We start from the raw sequence: 17,295 nt of genomic DNA, 5'->3' as shown, positions 1-17,295 counted from the left end.
ACAACATCTTGGAATCAACCTGAAATATAATTGTGCCTACCAACCTCTAAGTGCTGGACATTGAAAGAAACAATGGAACAGTAAAACTCAGACTCAGAAAAACCATGGAAGACACAGGAAAAACATGGCCAGAATGCCTAAGCCGGGTAGTAACATACATGAGAATCATTTCGACAGCACAGGGGTGCACACAATTTGAGGCAGTGAACGGCAGACCCTTCCACTTACCAATGTGGGAAAAAGATCTGGTAGTAGAAGAGAAAGGAGAAACAGATCCCCTCACTCAGTGGTTATGCAAAATGTTCCAAGAAAGAACTGTGATAAATGCAAATGATCTGCCAACATATTCTTTGTCTCCCACACAGGAGGTCCAGTCCCCAGGAGACCTGGTACTCGTAAAGGTGATAAAAAAAGTGCCCTCCACGTTGGCGGACGTCACCGTGTGATTTTGGCCATCCCCACCGCCGTCAAAATCAGAGGAAGAGACACCCGGATACATCAATACCACAGTAAACGAGTACAGAAATGAAGTGGTTAGTCATCAGAATCACCACCCTGTGTTCCACCACATGGGGGGACCTACCGGAACCTTGGTACACTCCCACTGGTGGATAATGCCCCACTAGCTGGTTCCAGAAATGATAAGGGGCCCTTCAGATTTGCAACCCATTAACCAAGACACCCATCATCGTCCAAGTCCTGTGGATCACCCTACAGCTTACTCACATGACAATACATGGGACCGACTCCAATTATTTTCATTGGTACCTACAAGCCCCCAGGATCCGAGGAGTCTAGCCACACCTGGGACCAGGTCTTCCTTCACACAGGCTAAAGAACCATCACATGGCCCCTGTCCAAAGAAGCTACCGCTTTACCAAGTTGGCCACCACCGTCAAAGCTATTGAACAAGTGTTGGAACTCATTGTGAAGTATAGAATGTATTCTTTATACTTTTATGCTGTATAGTCACTTGGATAGAATTTTGCGGAGCCTAGTGGTAAGTTTCCTTCATAACACCTATGAGTTAGGGGCAAGTCATTTACTAAGACACGCCCATTTCTCTGTGTCACTTCGTCCCGCCTTAAGTTTGTACCTAGGTCACATGACCCTTTGTTAATAAAAGGGGCTACTCTGTTGGAGGTCGGTAGGGATTGGAACTGGTCAGACAAGGAGATGGACTCATCTCCAAGCGCTGGCACCTCCCGACCCCTCCCTCAGCTGATGTCTTTGAAAATCTCATCAAGCCGACTCTGCGTGTGCTACCTCTGATCCGAATTATTGAATGTATATGGTTCTAAACCTGACACTCATGACCAATATCCAACAAATAGGTTGCATCGACATACACCTCCGACCAGACCGACCAATCACCATTGGTAAAGCTTAGTGACCAGATCCTGATTCGATTAATAAAAAGGAAGTCATGGTCTTCGCCACGTTCGGAAGGCCCATTCGTGGGTCAACTAACCATTCCCACAGCAGTTAAGATTGCTGAGAGGTCGACGTGGATTCACCAATCCCAGGTCAAAGTAGTTCGAGACATAGGTGACTCCGAGTAGACTGGAAGACGGACGGTGCCAAAACCTTTGTCTGTGAAAAACTCATCTGACGTCTGCTCACCTACCATGAGCATCCCTCACCTAACCCTGACCTCTCAGTCTTTGCACCCTCACACAGAAGCCAAAATAAAAGCCGTTTCCACCCTCATCACCGTGATTGTACTGTCAGTGGCAGCCTGGGTGTAGATGAATGCCCCGCCCACATATACTCGAGTTGAAAAACGAGACGTTGTCATGCTCCTGTCACAGAGGAGAGTGAAGTGGAATGAGAAGAACAATCCAAAGAACCACTACAATTAGATACAATTAGATATATAGTTCCCAAGATTTATGCCACTGTACCACCCTTGACAGGTAGACAATCCACAAGGCTCCTGAACTATGGTTGGACAAATCTAGCTATGTTAACCAACGTCCCAACCCACACAATTTTAAGGATGTGTTTCACTAGTGACATGTCATTCTGGTGCAACTCTAGGCCGGTAGGAGAAGTCCCCATGAAATACTGTAGTCAGGTACTTACCCTGTGCACACGAGACACCACTAACAAAGCCCGGTTCAGTGCTTCATGAGCACCCCTGGGAGCCACCTGCAGGAACTATTACATTCTCTCCGATGTGATGGGCACTGATCCTCAAGATGATGGGTATTGGATGTGATATACAGTGTATTTGAGTTTGCCCACGGCATGGAAAGGTTGTTGTGCAATGGTGCAGATGTCCAAGATGTATTCCTTTTAAGGGGAGTGAAAATACCAGTAGGAAATAAGAGATTAATACTTGTGCAATTCAAACCACATGATTCAATTTGGGGCAGTGATGTTCCTGATGATCACAAATTATGGTCCACACCCCAGAAAGTCATACTGTCACTACTTTCCCAGCTTGGAGTAGGTACATTTATGCTTGGTGTAGAGATATTGAATTATCGCATGGGACTGTTCATTAATCAAACAGTCAAGGCTCTACAAGGTATAGCAGATGAATTAAGAGCCCTTAAGGAAATGGAGTTGCAGGACCGGATGGTCCTGGATTTGATAACAGCCAAGGATGGAGGTGTGTGCCATAGTTGGACAACACTGTTGCACCTTTATCCAGATGAAACCGGTGACGAAGGTAACATAACTTGTGCCATAGCTGAAATGAAAACCCTACCCAACACCATGGACCAGAATCACTCTTCGCTTCTCCATAAGGAGTGCTTTTCCGGCAAAAGTACAGTGTCCTTGTAGTCTTGGAGGTTCTGGTGTTCAAAAAGTCCCCAAAGTTCCCAAATGGTGCAGGAAAAACAGTCCTGCAGCTGAGAAAGGGCGTCCTTAGGCCATGTTTTTATTATCTTTATTTGTGGCCTTGTTAGCCTCCGGAGTGGGATGTATGAGGCTGTAAGGGACAGGCAGAGAAGGTTGGCTCCAGCAAGGTGAGGGAGGGGGGGTGTGGCTTTATAAGCACTGGGTGGGCTGACCATCCACGGGTGGCCTTGAGATCTACTCGGGGAAATTGTGGTTTTGTTGGTAATCTGTTGAAATGGATATATTGCATGTCCTACCGAGAGTAATTAAATCTTGGCGACTGAAGAAAACGTTTGCCTCGCAGATTTTCGTAAATGACAATAAGACTGAGAAAACAAATCACCAAACTGGAGAGCAAGGAGCCGCTGCTTGGATCTAATACTTGAAGACCTCCTCAATTCCACCGACACGCCCTCCCATGAGGAAGCAGAGCCATGGGACTCTAGGGTGGACTCTCTTATCGTTGGGCTTGAAGTTACTGAGGTTGTTCAAAAGTTCCTCGGTGGCAAGGCCACGGGGGTGGATGAGATCCGCCTGGAGTTTTTAAAGGCTCTGGATGTTGTGGGGCTGTCTTGGTAGACATGCCTCTTCAACATCGCGTGTCCTGACCTACGGAGGCAAATTTGCTCTTCAAATCTGCGTCGCATTGCAAATCAATTATCTCTAGCTGTACGCGCCATCTGTAGCCCTGCTGAGAGTGCGTGACCAGTCCACTTCAACTCTGTCTAGTGCAGCAACAAAAGACCCGAAATTTTCCTCGGCTCTTGGGGTGTCCATCATTGGCACCAACTCAATAAACTCTTCAGTAACCGTCAATGTCTCATCAACTCCACAAATAAATATGGCCAGTTGAGCCAGATCCTGTCATCAATTGCAACAGAAAATGCAATGACATGACTTCAAATTGCACTATTAATCTGCCGATAGTTCTGAAATGCTCTCTGCTTTACTCTCTGCTTTACACTTCCAGGGATATACGATTTCAGCCGCCTTCATCACGCATTTTTAAACAAATTCACTGTCGATATACGGCTTGGAAACTAATGCGATTTCATTAGCAATTAGGTAGCTGGCTTTTAACGCAGCTTCACCAATTTCTGTTCTCCGGGTGAAAGTTGACTTCCGTTTCCGCAGAGCCGTCAACAATTTGTTGACCTTATCTGTTCTAAATTGCCCTTGTAAGATGTCATTTTGCAATGTGGTGAGTCTCGTAGTGGCTCCGAATATTATATTCCTCACATACTGAAACTTGTCGCAAACACACCAAGCAGAGGTTCAACGTGCGTTTCCGTAATTAAATAGGACGTGGTCCATTTTTTGGGGAAAATTCTACTCTATCTACTTTTCCCATTTTTGCGAATGAGGGTGTTGCATGCAGGTAGAGAACAGGGCCGAAACAACGTCATAAGCAGCAGATGGCGCAAAACAGTGTGTGACTAGCGGATATTTTAAAATACATTTAATTAAAAAATAAATCTATTTCTTTCATGCATTTTTTCACTATCAAATTATCCTGCGGGCCTGATTCGACTTCCTTGTAGTGTATGTGGAGAGTGAAAAAGTAATGTTTAATAAACAAGTGTTTTATACTCACCAATCTCTTTGCAAATTCTTTGTTTTCAGAGAGGAAGCCATATCCTGGGTGAACCTTGACAAAAAAAGGAGAAATTCATTCTACCAGTTAAAAACAATGTGCAATTGTTCTTGTCAAATGTAATCTATTTTGTGATAGTTCAACTTTTGTATTGAATACATGTTTCGGCTTTCAAAGATGGTTTTCTTCCTCATATATTCTTTTATTGTACTACTAATCCAGACAAGAGTCGTGGGGGTGCTCTAGACCAGGGGTGGCCAACCAGTCAGAGACCAAGAGCCACATTTTTTACTGTGTTACCGCAAAGAGCCACATTTTTTACTGTGTTACCGCAAAGAGCCACATCACACACCTTTGCTCAGCCAGATTTATTGTAAATGTCACACACCAGCATAGTAATGAAATAAATTGACTCCTACAGTACTAACAGCACAGGCCAGTCATTATCAACAATGAACATTGTGTGCACTGTCTCACACAGACAAACTCTCAGTTCAACCAAGTCCACAAACAAAAATATAATAATTGACAATAGTGTTTTTCTTTTACTATGCATGTTACTTAGTGGGACTTCTGTCATAAAATCAGAGCCTATTTTTGCGCAACATTCGCTCCTTGTGAGCTGTCATTTATTATGAATGGCTTTTGTAGCGCGCCCACCACGTGGGTGTACACCTCGCTCTCCTATTGGCTGCTCCCGGGTGAGCACTCTCGCCTTGGTTTGCCTCGCAGGGGGTGTGGCTTTTTCAGCCGACGCTCGATCTTTGGGATACTTTTTGTGTGCGCGACGCTGTTCATTGTTGCTTCTGGTTCACGGGAGCTCTCCCACTCTGTTAAAAACGTTTACTCAAATGACCTTGCTCCTACTGGGAAACTTTGAGGTATTTCCATCCCAAGCACATGCGCATTGGACGAACTCAAGCGAAGCGCACACGCAAATAAAAATAAAACACAAATACAAACTTTGATATGGACGTAAGAGCCGCATGAAACCGGGCAAAGAGCCGCATGCGGCTCGCGAGCCGCGGGTTGGCCACCCCTGCTCTAGACGATAACAGCCAACTACGGGCAGTAAGTCTGAGACACCCTGAATTGGTTGCCATTTATAGAGAGAGATCTATAGAGAGAGATCTATAGAGAGAGAAATCTATAGAGAGAGATCTATAGAGAGAGAAATCTATAGAGAGAGATCTATCGAGAGAGAGAGAGATCTATAGAGAGAGAGAGAGAGAGATCTATAGAGAGAGAGAGAGATCTATAGAGAGAGAGAGATCTATAGAGAGAGAGATCTAGAGAGAGAGAGAGAGAGAAAGAGAGAGATCTATAGAGAGAGAGATCTATAGAGAGAGAGAGAGAGAGAGATCTACAGAGATATCTATAGGGAGAGATACAGAGAGATCTATAGAGATATCTATAGGGAGAGATACAGAGAGATCTATAGAGAGAGAGAGATCTACAGAGATATCTATAGGGAGAGATACAGAGAGATCTATAGAGAGAGAGATCTATAGAGATATCTATAGGGAGAAAGATACAGAGAGATCTATAGAGAGAGATACGGGGTGAGCTATAGGGATAGAGATACAGAGAGATCTATGGGTGAGATAGAGAGAGCTACGGGTGAGATAGAGAGAGCTACGGGTGAGATAGAGAGCTACGGGTGAGATAGAGAGAGCTACGGGTGAGATAGAGAGCTACGGGTGAGATAGAGAGAGCTACGGATGAGATAGAGAGAGCTAATGATGAAATAGAGAGCGCTAGAGAGAGCTAGAGAGAGCTAGAGAGAGCTAGAGCTCTCTAAAATAATGGGAAATTATTTAAAATTAAAAAATTGTTCATATTGGCACACATCACTAGAAGTGTGTTCAATAAGCATTTTCAGGGATTGTTCTCTAAACCCTCTAGTCTGTATTTTAGTAAGTATTCTAGTGTTTTTTTTTCTCATGTAGCAAGAGCATGTGTGTGTGAACATATATAAGAATATTGAATAAAAATGACGGGAGCATATTTTACTAAGTAATTGTATTTAAAAATATGTCCAGCGGGTGGCAATGCATTTCGAGATGGCTTTCACTGTAAAGTGACATGATTGTCAATTTGAGGCTCAAAATAAAAAAAAAAACTAACCTCCACAACTTGACGAGATCCACACCTGTCTTATGCCAAATCTTCCAGGTATATTTAACAACTATATATTTCTGCGTATCTTGAAATATGTATAAAATAGTAGTCATCATCAGACAACCATATTTTTGAACACCAACGACTGACTGCTCAACTGCACCGCCTCAAGAAACAAATATATTATAAACGCTGGTTGGTTTTATGACAATTCGGTGCGGTAGGTTCCTCTCTCTCTTCCTCATTCTGTCTCTCTCCCTTCCACTCCGTCCCTCTCCCTCCCTAACCCCTAATAGCGCAATATATCACACACAAAAATAACAAAAATCGCAATCTCAGGTTTTTCCCCAACCCCTAATAGACAGTTTTAAACGGAAATGCTTACAGCTTGGGATTTAGTGTCTCTGACAGCATCCAGTATGGCATCCATGTTGAGGTAGCTCTGACTTGTGGGAGCAAGGCCAACACACACGGCTTCATCGGCCATCTTGACATGTACCTGGATACACAGAACAGAGTAAGAGCAGTACACGCCGGTCTACAATACAATCATGTTTGGGCGAGAGTATTTGTATACTATAAATAATAGCATAAAGAAATTAACAAATGAAATTACCGCCATTTAAACAAAGGGAGCTGGTATAGGCTCCAGCATACCGTGACTCTGAAAAGGATAAGTGTCGTTGAAAATTAATTAATGAGCGTAAAAAGGCCACCCGATGGTGCAGTGGTTCTTCTGTCCGACACTATCGGTTCGGTTCCCACCCAATGGAAGAGTGATTGTTAGAATGAGCGGTAGTCTGTTTCAGGGCTGGCAACCACTCCGGAATTTCAGGAATTTCTCCAGAAATGAGGCACAAACTACGGACAACCTCCCTAAACTCCAGAAATCCCCCCAAAAAAGCTACTGCCGCATATAAGCCGCACCCCTAAAATTGCAGTAGGATTGTTGAATTTTACAATTTCTCGTGTACAAGCCGCCCCCTATATCTCAATTTTCACCTCCTTGTATATGGTTTTAATAGGGAGTACAAGTGTGTTAATTTGAAGGGAAAATTTTAAGAAAAAACATCACACGTGGTACTGTATGAATCAAAAGCATATTATGGTCAATATCATAAGTTTATATGTCTGTCTTTGTAAATGCAAAGTATCAAATTATTCAATTGGAAATAAGAAATAAGTCTATTTTGGTGAGAACCCAGTGCTTTTTAATTACAAATTACAATTTTCTCACCAGAAGTTTAAGTATGGCGGTCAAATTGCTTCTAATATCGAAATATCTCAATGTTTTTTTCCGATGGTTCAGATTACTGCAATAGTTGTCACTTTCGAACAATAAATAAAAAGAAAAAAAATCCAAGCAGAATTTTGTTTCATTTAATAATCACAAATGTACAATTGTTTATTTCTGTGGTCCAAAAGGGAGGGTGATGTTTGCACGTAGACAAATTCAAATAAGAAGTAACGTAAGCACAACCATGAAATTAGACCATAGTGCTATACGTAGTGTTCACCAGGTCTCTGGGTGCAATACAGTGTTCCCCCACTACTTCTCGCTTCAGCTATCGCGTACTCAGAGCTTCGCGGATTTTTTTCAGGGAAAAAATAAATAAAACATTCAAACATATTAAGTTAAAATTATAAATTACATCATTTTACAAGAGGTGGAAACAAAATATTCAATAAGAATTAGTAATTGCATCAAAAAAGGCCAAAGAAATGGTCAATAACATGGTGAGAGTTCAGGAATCTGTCCAGTCTGAACATGTTTACCTACAGTAAGATGGCGGTTCTCCGACCAAGCAGTGACGGGAACAAGTTTTTTCTTTTTACATTTTATGCAAGATACCGTTTATTTATTCATTGAATTATAGTCATAAATGGCAAAATACATTTTGTTTAGCGTTATATTTGTTTCCATTTTCTTTATCCATAATCCTTATAAAGCGTGATTTATGGGTGTGTGTGTGTTAAGATTATCTCGCTATCTCTTTTAGGTCCGTTCTGCTTTCTTCCTCCATCATTTCAGCAATAGCAGTGATCAGGCCGTTTTGTATTTTGCCCGACGTGCCACTAAACACTATTAGTGGACAGGTGGTAATGTAAATCTGTGTTTCGCTCAGCAATGAGAGAAAAAAGTTCTACATATATTCCTGTGGAGTATGGAATGTATACTTGTGCTTTTTATTATATCAATTGGTTTATTTAGTGTAGTCACTAGAATCGAATTTTGCATAGCCAAGTGGAAATTTCCATCATGACACCTATCAGTTAGGGACGCGTCATATACCATGACACGCCCATTTCTTTGTTCACATTTTCCCACCTAATGTTTGTACCTATGTCACATGAGCTTTTGTTAATAAAACCAGCTTATCTGTTGGGGTAGATAGGGATTCGAACCGGTCAGGCTGGAGGATAGACATCTCCCAGCGCTGGCTACGCTGGCTCCCTTCTTCAGCTGAAGTCTAGTAAATCTCGCCACGACTGACTGTGTGCTTCCTCTGATCCGAAGTTATTGAATGTATATGAATTAGATCCCACAATTCTTTTGTTTAGGAATTCAGCGCTTTCATGGTCTCCCCTAAATGAAAGTTCCTGCTTGCCCCCCCAAAAATGAGTCTATTAAACTTTTTAAGATTTTTCTATTTTTCTTTACCTTTTCGTTGTGGCGCTCTGTTTGCCTGCGCACTTGCTCACTGAACTGTAACGCCACCCGGGTTTCCCCAAAAGTTTTGGAGAGCACCGTTTCTTGTAATCCAGGAGAGCTTAGGTGTCTCGTTGCTGCTTTGGTTAAACAAGTCAAATTTGCAAATCCAGTGTTGCTTTAAACACTGTGTCGATCGGTGGCAAATAACAAGCAGTCCCAGCAATACAGTTTGCAGTGTTCCTCGGAGTCCGTGAGCAAGGGGTAGCACTCGTCGTTAGCGAACTGAAAGTTGCAGACAAACCCTTTTGCCGGTTGTAACAAGCTTGCTAGCTTCGGAGTTGTCCGACCTTTCTTGGTTATATTGGCAAGTCAGTTCAGTCACGTGTACACTACTCTAATGTTTTTCGATATTTCGCGCTCGGTATCGTTTGTCCTCGTACGCCTTTTCTTTTCACAACCCGTCATTGAACTGACTTATTTTGGATGCATTGTTTCCCTTAATTCCACATTGACTAACGCAAAAAAGCACAGAAAAAAATACAACGATCCGCCCAGTGTTCATAGAGATTTTTGCAAGAGGGAGATACGGCGAGAAAGAGTGCTCCACAATCATAAGTAGCCTTTCGCGGGTGTCTCGAATGCTCGTGACTCAAAACTTGTCTCGTATCTCAAGGTAAATATTTGCTTGGAATTTGACGCGTATCTGAAATTCCTTGTGTGTCGGGGCACTCGTATGTCGAGGTATTACTCTACAAAATGTATATATAAAGTACTGCTCTTTTTATGAAAACCCAATTCACAAAAAAAACCTGGAAGAAATTCATTTTGTAAGAAGACATGACTGCATGTTACTTACAAAACATTTACAAAATTGAAAAAACATAAAAACAATTAATTTTCTATTAAAAAAAATAATCCAATCATAGTAGTGTGTTATTGTGGAAATGATTCAAAAATGTCATGGGATAATATGAAACTCAAGAATATGTAACTCACAGCATTGAACTCAAGGTCACTATGAACAGCAACAGTCCGAATACCCAGCTTCTTGCATGTCGTGATCACCTGAAAGGAATACACAATTACTAGTTCATAAACTACAGGAAATAGAATGTTATAACCCTGACTAATTTTCAACAAACTTGAAGTTTCCTTCAGATTTTTTTTATTACAAATGATAATGGTCCAAGTGCACATACAGATATTATCTGCATTATGTTTTACAAAATAAAAAAATGTATCATTTTTTTTCAATCATGGATGTTAATTAAGGCAAGGGCGGCACAGTGGAGCGAGTAGCGGCCTCACAACTCTGGGGTCCTGGGTTCAAATCCAGGTCACGTCCCACCTGTCTGGAGTTTGAATGTTCTCCCCGGGCCTGCCTGGGTTTCTTCCGGGTATTCAGGTTTCCTCTCACATTGCAAAAACAGGCATGATAGGCTTATTGGACAGTCTAAATTGCCCCTAGGTAGGGGTGTGAGTGTGCATTTTTGTCCATCTTCTTGTGCCCTGCTATCGGCTGGATTGGATTGTGATGATGACACAAAAATAAGATTATTCTAACTTTACACTAAACTTAATTCTAATTTTGTTTCAAATATTTAAATCTTTTTTTTCCCGGGTTGGCTCTATTGGCACCGCCTCCAACTTCACTTTCATTATCGATGGACTGTTTGCTTTTGTATTCCATTCAAAATATTCCGAAAATGATGCACACAAATGTCTTCACAATGGGATAACGCACGACCACTTGCCAACGAGAAGTAATATCTACTCCTCATACTAGCGATCGCTACACTATTTGCGCTGAGTGACAGGGGAAAAAAAACACTGAAAAAAATGCAACGCTCCGCCCAGTGTTCGAGATTCGGCAAAAAGACAAACAGCCTCTCATGTCTTGGCCACCTGTCTTTATCATATCTCAAAATTTGTCTGGTATCTCGAAATAATTATTTGCTCAGAATTTTACCCATCTCAAATTGCTCGTATGTCGGGGTGCTCTTATGGCGAGGTACCACTGTAGTCATACCTCTACTTACAAATGCTTTTAGGTGCAAAATTTTCACTTTACCAAAGCTTTTTGATCAAGCTTATTTTCAATTGAATGCCTCGAAATAAGAAAAAAAAAATAAGTTACTAAAACCCCCAAAAAGTACATGCATTCCTTATCCGTCATTTTATTTTGAAAATATTGTTGCAGATGCATTGATTCATGCTATAAAAGCTCACTCCACCACCGGCACTACCCGTCGTGTGGCTTGGTTTTATTTGTGACGTCTTTGGAGCTGTTCAGCCGTGCCACTGCTGTCATGGACGCATGATCAGCTGTGAGCAGGGGATGATAGTGCCGGAAGAAAAATGCAACACTCCAGACCAAGCATTCCATCATTGTTATGGGAACGCCAGATCTCTCCCCAGTCAAATGGAGCTGCCGATGCTTGGTGGGCGATTGTGTGCTTTAAAGTCCCCCACCGGCCTCTCCGCTGTTGCTGATTCGGTGATAGGACAGTTTAGGAGGATCTAGGCAAACCTCCAGACTACTGAGGGACTGTGCGGTAACCGCGGTCTCACTCTCCAGAAGGTCCCGACCTAGTGGACTTCTGTGTGTGGCTCTTTTTTTTTTTTTTACCTATGTCTACAATGTCTTGTGTGTATTGCTAATGCAAACAAGAAATTCCCCAAATATGGGATGAAATAAAGTTTTAACCTAACCGCACAATCAGACAAATGAAAACGGAAGAAAAACAAACTTTACAAATCCGTGGAAAAAACACCCTGAAAGTGTTCACGTGTGTCATGCCCACTTTGAACATTTTAGAAACATTATTAAAAGTCCTCAAAGGCAATCGTCTTTGTAGGGTTTTTTTCCAAAATGCTTGTCATCCAGCGCTGCAGAAGCAGGTAAGAACCAGTAGTGACTTATAAAATGAGTGAAAAATTGCATTTCAAAGAAATTACAAAGTGTTATTGCTTGTTGTCAATTAATGTTTGTTTGAATTCTTAAAAATAATAATAATCAGACATAGGCTTTGTCATCATCATTGACTCGACAAATCTAATTGTCATCATACCCCGCTGCGTATGACGAAATTGATAGTGCTTCTCCACAAAGTGTGCTTTCCCAGCAAAAGGCCCAAATAAGTCATAATTTCAGACTCGTTTGCACTCTGCCGTGATGGATACATCGCATCACCCCCGATCGCAACCGAATCCCGGCGACTGCAGAAAAAGTTTGCCTCGCAGATGCCAACATAGAAAAAACGGATCACTTACCTCTTACTGTCTCCTCACCGACCTTCAGTCAGCCAGCAGGAGGCAGATCAACGCCCAACGTCTTTCATGTTACCGGACCCCGAAGTTATTAAACAGAAGGGATAAAGTGTCGTGCTACCGCAAATGCTGTGTTTATTAAATGTGTGTTCATGTTTGTGCTATCTCTATGTTGCATAGAGCCCAGTAGCTATTTTTTGTTCCCATGCGTTTTAAACAGGTTTGTGTATATACTTGTTATGCATTTTGCAATATTAATAAATGTATCATCATTTACTCTCATTTTTTTGTGTTGGGACTTGTTAACCAATTTTAAAGGGTTTAGTTAGTAGATGTGTGAGGACCGTGGAACAAATTACACAATTTACATATAAAACACCTATTTACGAATTTTCAAGTTACGAAAATAGTTCTGGAACCAATTAATTTCGTAAGTAGAGGTATGAATGTATATTTTTTCCCATTCTTCTCAGCTCACACCAAGAATTCCTACGGTACTGGTAACTGGCAAATGCTGAACACAAGTTGCCATGACAAAACATTTATTTATAACATAGAAACAGGAAACCTGGTAAAACAAACTACCAGTCTGAACGCAATTCTCAAATGGAATTTACAATTTGAAATCCTTAGTCATTATATTTAAAAATGTTCAATGTCTGATTCATCATCTGATTTACCTAACAATTGATTCCATTATTCTTGATTTAATTTTTCATCAGTGTCCCATTCGGAGGAATGATCAGGTTCTTCACATACTTGTGAGTCTGAATCTGAGTCCCAAACCAGGTTGTCTTCTGTGCCATCCATTTAATTGCTGATGCCGGTCTTTAAAAAACTCTTAATGATCATTTCTGCTGGCAAGTCTTGCCATGATGAGTTAAATCAGGATGCAATGAGCCGTATAGTCACATATAAGGTGCACCTTTAAAATTGTTGAATTTTACAATTTCTCGCGTACAAGCCGGCCCCTGATTGACGATTTTCCCCACCATATTCATGGTTTTAATAGGGAGTACAAATGTGTTACTTTCAAAAGTCTTAAGAAAATTCATCGCACGTGGTATTTCGGAAATACTGCATGAATCAAAAGCACATGATTAGGGTCAATACCATAAGGACGTTAATATGCCTGTCTTTGTAAAGGCAAAATATCAAATTATTCAATTTGAAAAATAGAAATAAGTCTACCTTGATGAGTACCAGATGATTTTTAATGACAGGAATTATATTTTGTTTTTACCAGAACTTTAAGATATTGTGATTTTATAATTGCTATATTTTTATTGCTTCAAATGCAGAAATATCTCCATTTTTTTCCAATGGTTCATATTACTACAATAGTTGACACTTTCGAGAAATAATTAAAAGAAAAAAATCAAAGTGGAAATTTGTTTTATTTCATAATCACAAATTTACAATTTCCTTTCAAAAACAAAGTAATGTAAGTGCAACCAGGAATCTTGTAACTACCGGTTTAGCGTTCACAAAGTCTCTGGGTTGCCTTACCTTGCAAATTTGTGCCTGTCATCTTTTTATGCGCCTATAAGCCAAATCATCGATTGAGTCATCATTTTTTGTCCATCAAATGTAGCTAATATAGAAGTAAATACAGTATGCCCGGTTTCTTGAGATTTCCTCCAGCAGTCAACTCTTTGTCGCCGGATTTTATTCATGCAATCAATTTTTCCCTGACTGTCTTTGAATTGTTTGTTTAAAACAACATCCAGTTGAAATGTGATTAGACTTTTCAACTTGGCCTTCACAATCCCATCAAGTGTGAGCGGAACTGGTCCCATACAAGCAAAGACTTCTTTTTTGTAGTGAGCCTGGTCTATTATTCCAAACTTTATCTAACCATAAAATGCAGCCCTTCACATCTTCCCAGCCTTTAGGATGAGTGGATCACAACACCTGGTGAAATGTTTTCTCCCTTTGGAATACTCTTTCTTTTAAAAATCACCATGGATCTTTGTTTTGTACCGCCTGCCATACATGATAACACAACTGTAAAACGAGTTTTCTCATGGCCCGTGGAGCTTATCTGAATGGGGTTTCCCTTTGAGATCAATTGTCTTTGCCATATGGCCTATCTGTGACAGTTCAAAGTTATTCTGCTTACGTTGATTGATTACAAATGTATGAATGAATTGATATTTTCTTCTAAATCATTTGGCAACTTATGTGATATATTTTTTCTTTGGCGTATTGAAAGTCAATGCCTCCTCATAAACTTTTATGCCGATCCATTAGAGCACACCTGGGCATTCTGGTCCTAAAGGGCCGTTGTGGGTGCAGGTTTTTGTTCCAATTGATCCAGCACAGACAGTTTAACTAATTATATTTCAGCTGAAATAAGAGGTACTTGACTGCAATCCACTGATTGCACTACTAAGATACCAGATTGGTGGAAAGGATTTTTTATGGGTTGGAACGGAAACCTGCACCATTTTAAATGTTTCCAAAATGCACAAGACATAGGTTGTCAAAGTGTGTGATCGCAAGACTCGTGAACCCTTACTGAGGATTTTTCCACAAAGTCGGAAAGTTTGTACAATTTCTTTCCCATTTTCTTTCTGATTTGTGCTGTTGGAATGATGATTGCTTCCTCCTCAGCCACCTTCTCATTGAGTTTCCCATGTATTGCATCTTGAAACAAGGAGTTGTTGTTGTCGACTGTGCTCCCGTCAAAGGCACTCAGCCACAGCTTCCTCCAAGCATAAGTTTAACAACCGGCGGTCAAAAGAAAATAAGAGGGTCTTGAAACACTGAAAGCTGCTATTGTGAGACAGCCAATGGGAGCCCAGTGGCATGTAAGGAAATTGTCAAGCATCCGCAACAATTTCAAAACAAAATAATGGTTAAAGGAAATGTATTGATGTTTCCGTAACTTGGATCTTGTTTTCGTATCTTGATTGCACTGGTGCTCCTCAAAAGGTTTTAAAACCTCAAAATGTTGTACTGAAGACTGGGACGTTTTAATGTTGTGTTTGATTCATTGCAGTGAAGCTTGGGTGTCCCAGAACTAACCCCTCTGCCTTCCCGCTGAGCCCACAAATCATCCCAGTGAAAGGGGGCTCTGCATTGCTTCTTTGGTTATGCGCAGAGAGAGTGTTTCCTTTGATGCATGCGGGCACGCCCACCTGTGCATGCGCGGTAGATTCGCGAGCGAGCGCAGTGTTGCCGAGACATCTGGACAATCGCAGGAGAGGGTGAAGCCCTTGGACTGTCGTGGACCATCAAGCATATAAAAAAAAAAACTTTAACTTGTGTTGGAGTGGTTCTGTTTGACCCAGAGCTGTTGTGGGGAGTGACTCTGAATTGGTTAGATATTAGGAATAAATATTCTGTGGAGAAACCCAGCGCATCTTGGTTGTCTCTATTCGAATTTTGAGCATGCCCTTTTGTTAAGACGACAAGCCAGTTATAGTTTCATGTCGATAAAAATAGTTATAGTCAGGTAGAGTCAGATATCAGGGCATGTAGTCTAACAGTACCTAAAGGCATTTGTAAGTAGAGGTACGACTGTACATATACAATGCAGGGCAGATAGGCTGTCGACTAGCCATTAATAATTCTCCGGATTCAGTGTGAAAGTGACAACAATGGGCAGCATTAGAATCAATTAAAATTCAGTCATACTTGGAGGTACGAGCCTAATGCATTCCAGGCTCGTTTTTTTTTCCCCAAAATGTTTGTCAACCAGTACTGCAGAAGCAGGTAAGAACCAGTAGTGACTTATAAAATGGGTGTTATATTATATTTCAAAGAAATTATAAAACATTAATGCTTATTGTTGATTAATGTTGTTGTTTGAATTCTTAATGCTGTGTTTATTAAATGTGTTCATTTTTGTGCGCTATCTATATGTTGCATCCACAGTAGTTTTTTCTTGTTCCGGTGCGTTTTAACACAGTTTTGTAAATGTAGTTTGGGGTTCATGTAGTTTGGGGTCCAAAGTATGATATAATTATTAAGTCATTTGGTGTAGTATTTCTTAGCACCTTTAACTATAAATGTTGAGGTGTGGCAGTGGTTTAAAAATCAATTTGTAATACAAATGTAATTTGATACCCAAAAATTATTCAATTACAGTTGTTTTTTTCTTTACATTGATAAATGTAAATAAGTGAAAATGAAAACACTATTGTAACAGTTGGGGTGCATTTGAAAGTAGTCTTACCCTGCAAGCAATCTCCCCTCTGTTTGCTATTAGAATCTTGTCAAACATCTGTGAAAAAAATGGCATACAAGTAATATGATTAATCAAAGTCCAAATGACATTATTCAGGATAACTGGTAGCTTTTTTAAGTAAAAAAATATATTTGGTTTAGATAATAAAACATTTTAATAATATAACTCAGTGAAAACCATTTAACACAACGTTGTCAACTTATTTTTGTATCCACAACATTATATTATTATCTTCGGATTTACCTTTTTAGTCTGATAGGAAGCAGTGGAGTACTGAGGTTTGCCGTGACCGGCACAAGATCCAGAAGGGAAGGGGGCATGCTGTGAACAAAAAAAAATCCCTTCATTACTTTAAAAATGGCTGACATGAACATTGATGCCAAAACATTTTGTGACAAGGTAATGCTAAATTTTAGATTATTTCTGACATGTTGTGGGAATTAATAACATTTGAACTGAATTGAAAGTTGACAATTACATATTGGTATCATTGTGAGCACGCTTATCGAGACGTCAGTAAGGGAACAACACAAAATAAGAAAATTTGACATAGGGTAACGAATTTTTTTTGTATCATAACCATGTGATGAAACGAGTCTGGTTGTCCACCAC

General features: G+C 40.6%; 1 protein-coding gene across 5 annotated transcripts in view; it reads right to left on the bottom strand.

Annotated features, from left to right (window-relative positions):
* Positions 1-17,295, bottom strand: part of pcca (propionyl-CoA carboxylase subunit alpha) — an 85,596-nt gene that overhangs the window by 67,458 nt on the left and 843 nt on the right. For all 5 annotated transcript variants that reach the window (XM_077728943.1, XM_077728940.1, XM_077728941.1 and 2 more), the window contains 5 exons: positions 16,927-17,004; positions 16,672-16,719; positions 10,215-10,283; positions 6,951-7,064; positions 4,445-4,498 (listed from right to left, as the gene is read on the bottom strand). In XM_077728943.1, coding sequence (XP_077585069.1) covers positions 4,445-4,498; positions 6,951-7,064; positions 10,215-10,283; positions 16,672-16,719; positions 16,927-17,004 — 363 coding nt within the window. The remainder of the gene's footprint in view (positions 1-4,444; positions 4,499-6,950; positions 7,065-10,214; positions 10,284-16,671; positions 16,720-16,926; positions 17,005-17,295) is intronic.

The sequence above is a fragment of the Stigmatopora nigra genome, chromosome 12 (genome assembly GCF_051989575.1).
Source record: "Stigmatopora nigra isolate UIUO_SnigA chromosome 12, RoL_Snig_1.1, whole genome shotgun sequence".
Taxonomy (NCBI): Eukaryota; Metazoa; Chordata; class Actinopteri; order Syngnathiformes; family Syngnathidae; genus Stigmatopora; species Stigmatopora nigra.
Note: the sequence above shows the minus strand (reverse complement) of the source record. Positions and strands in the feature narration are given on the sequence as shown.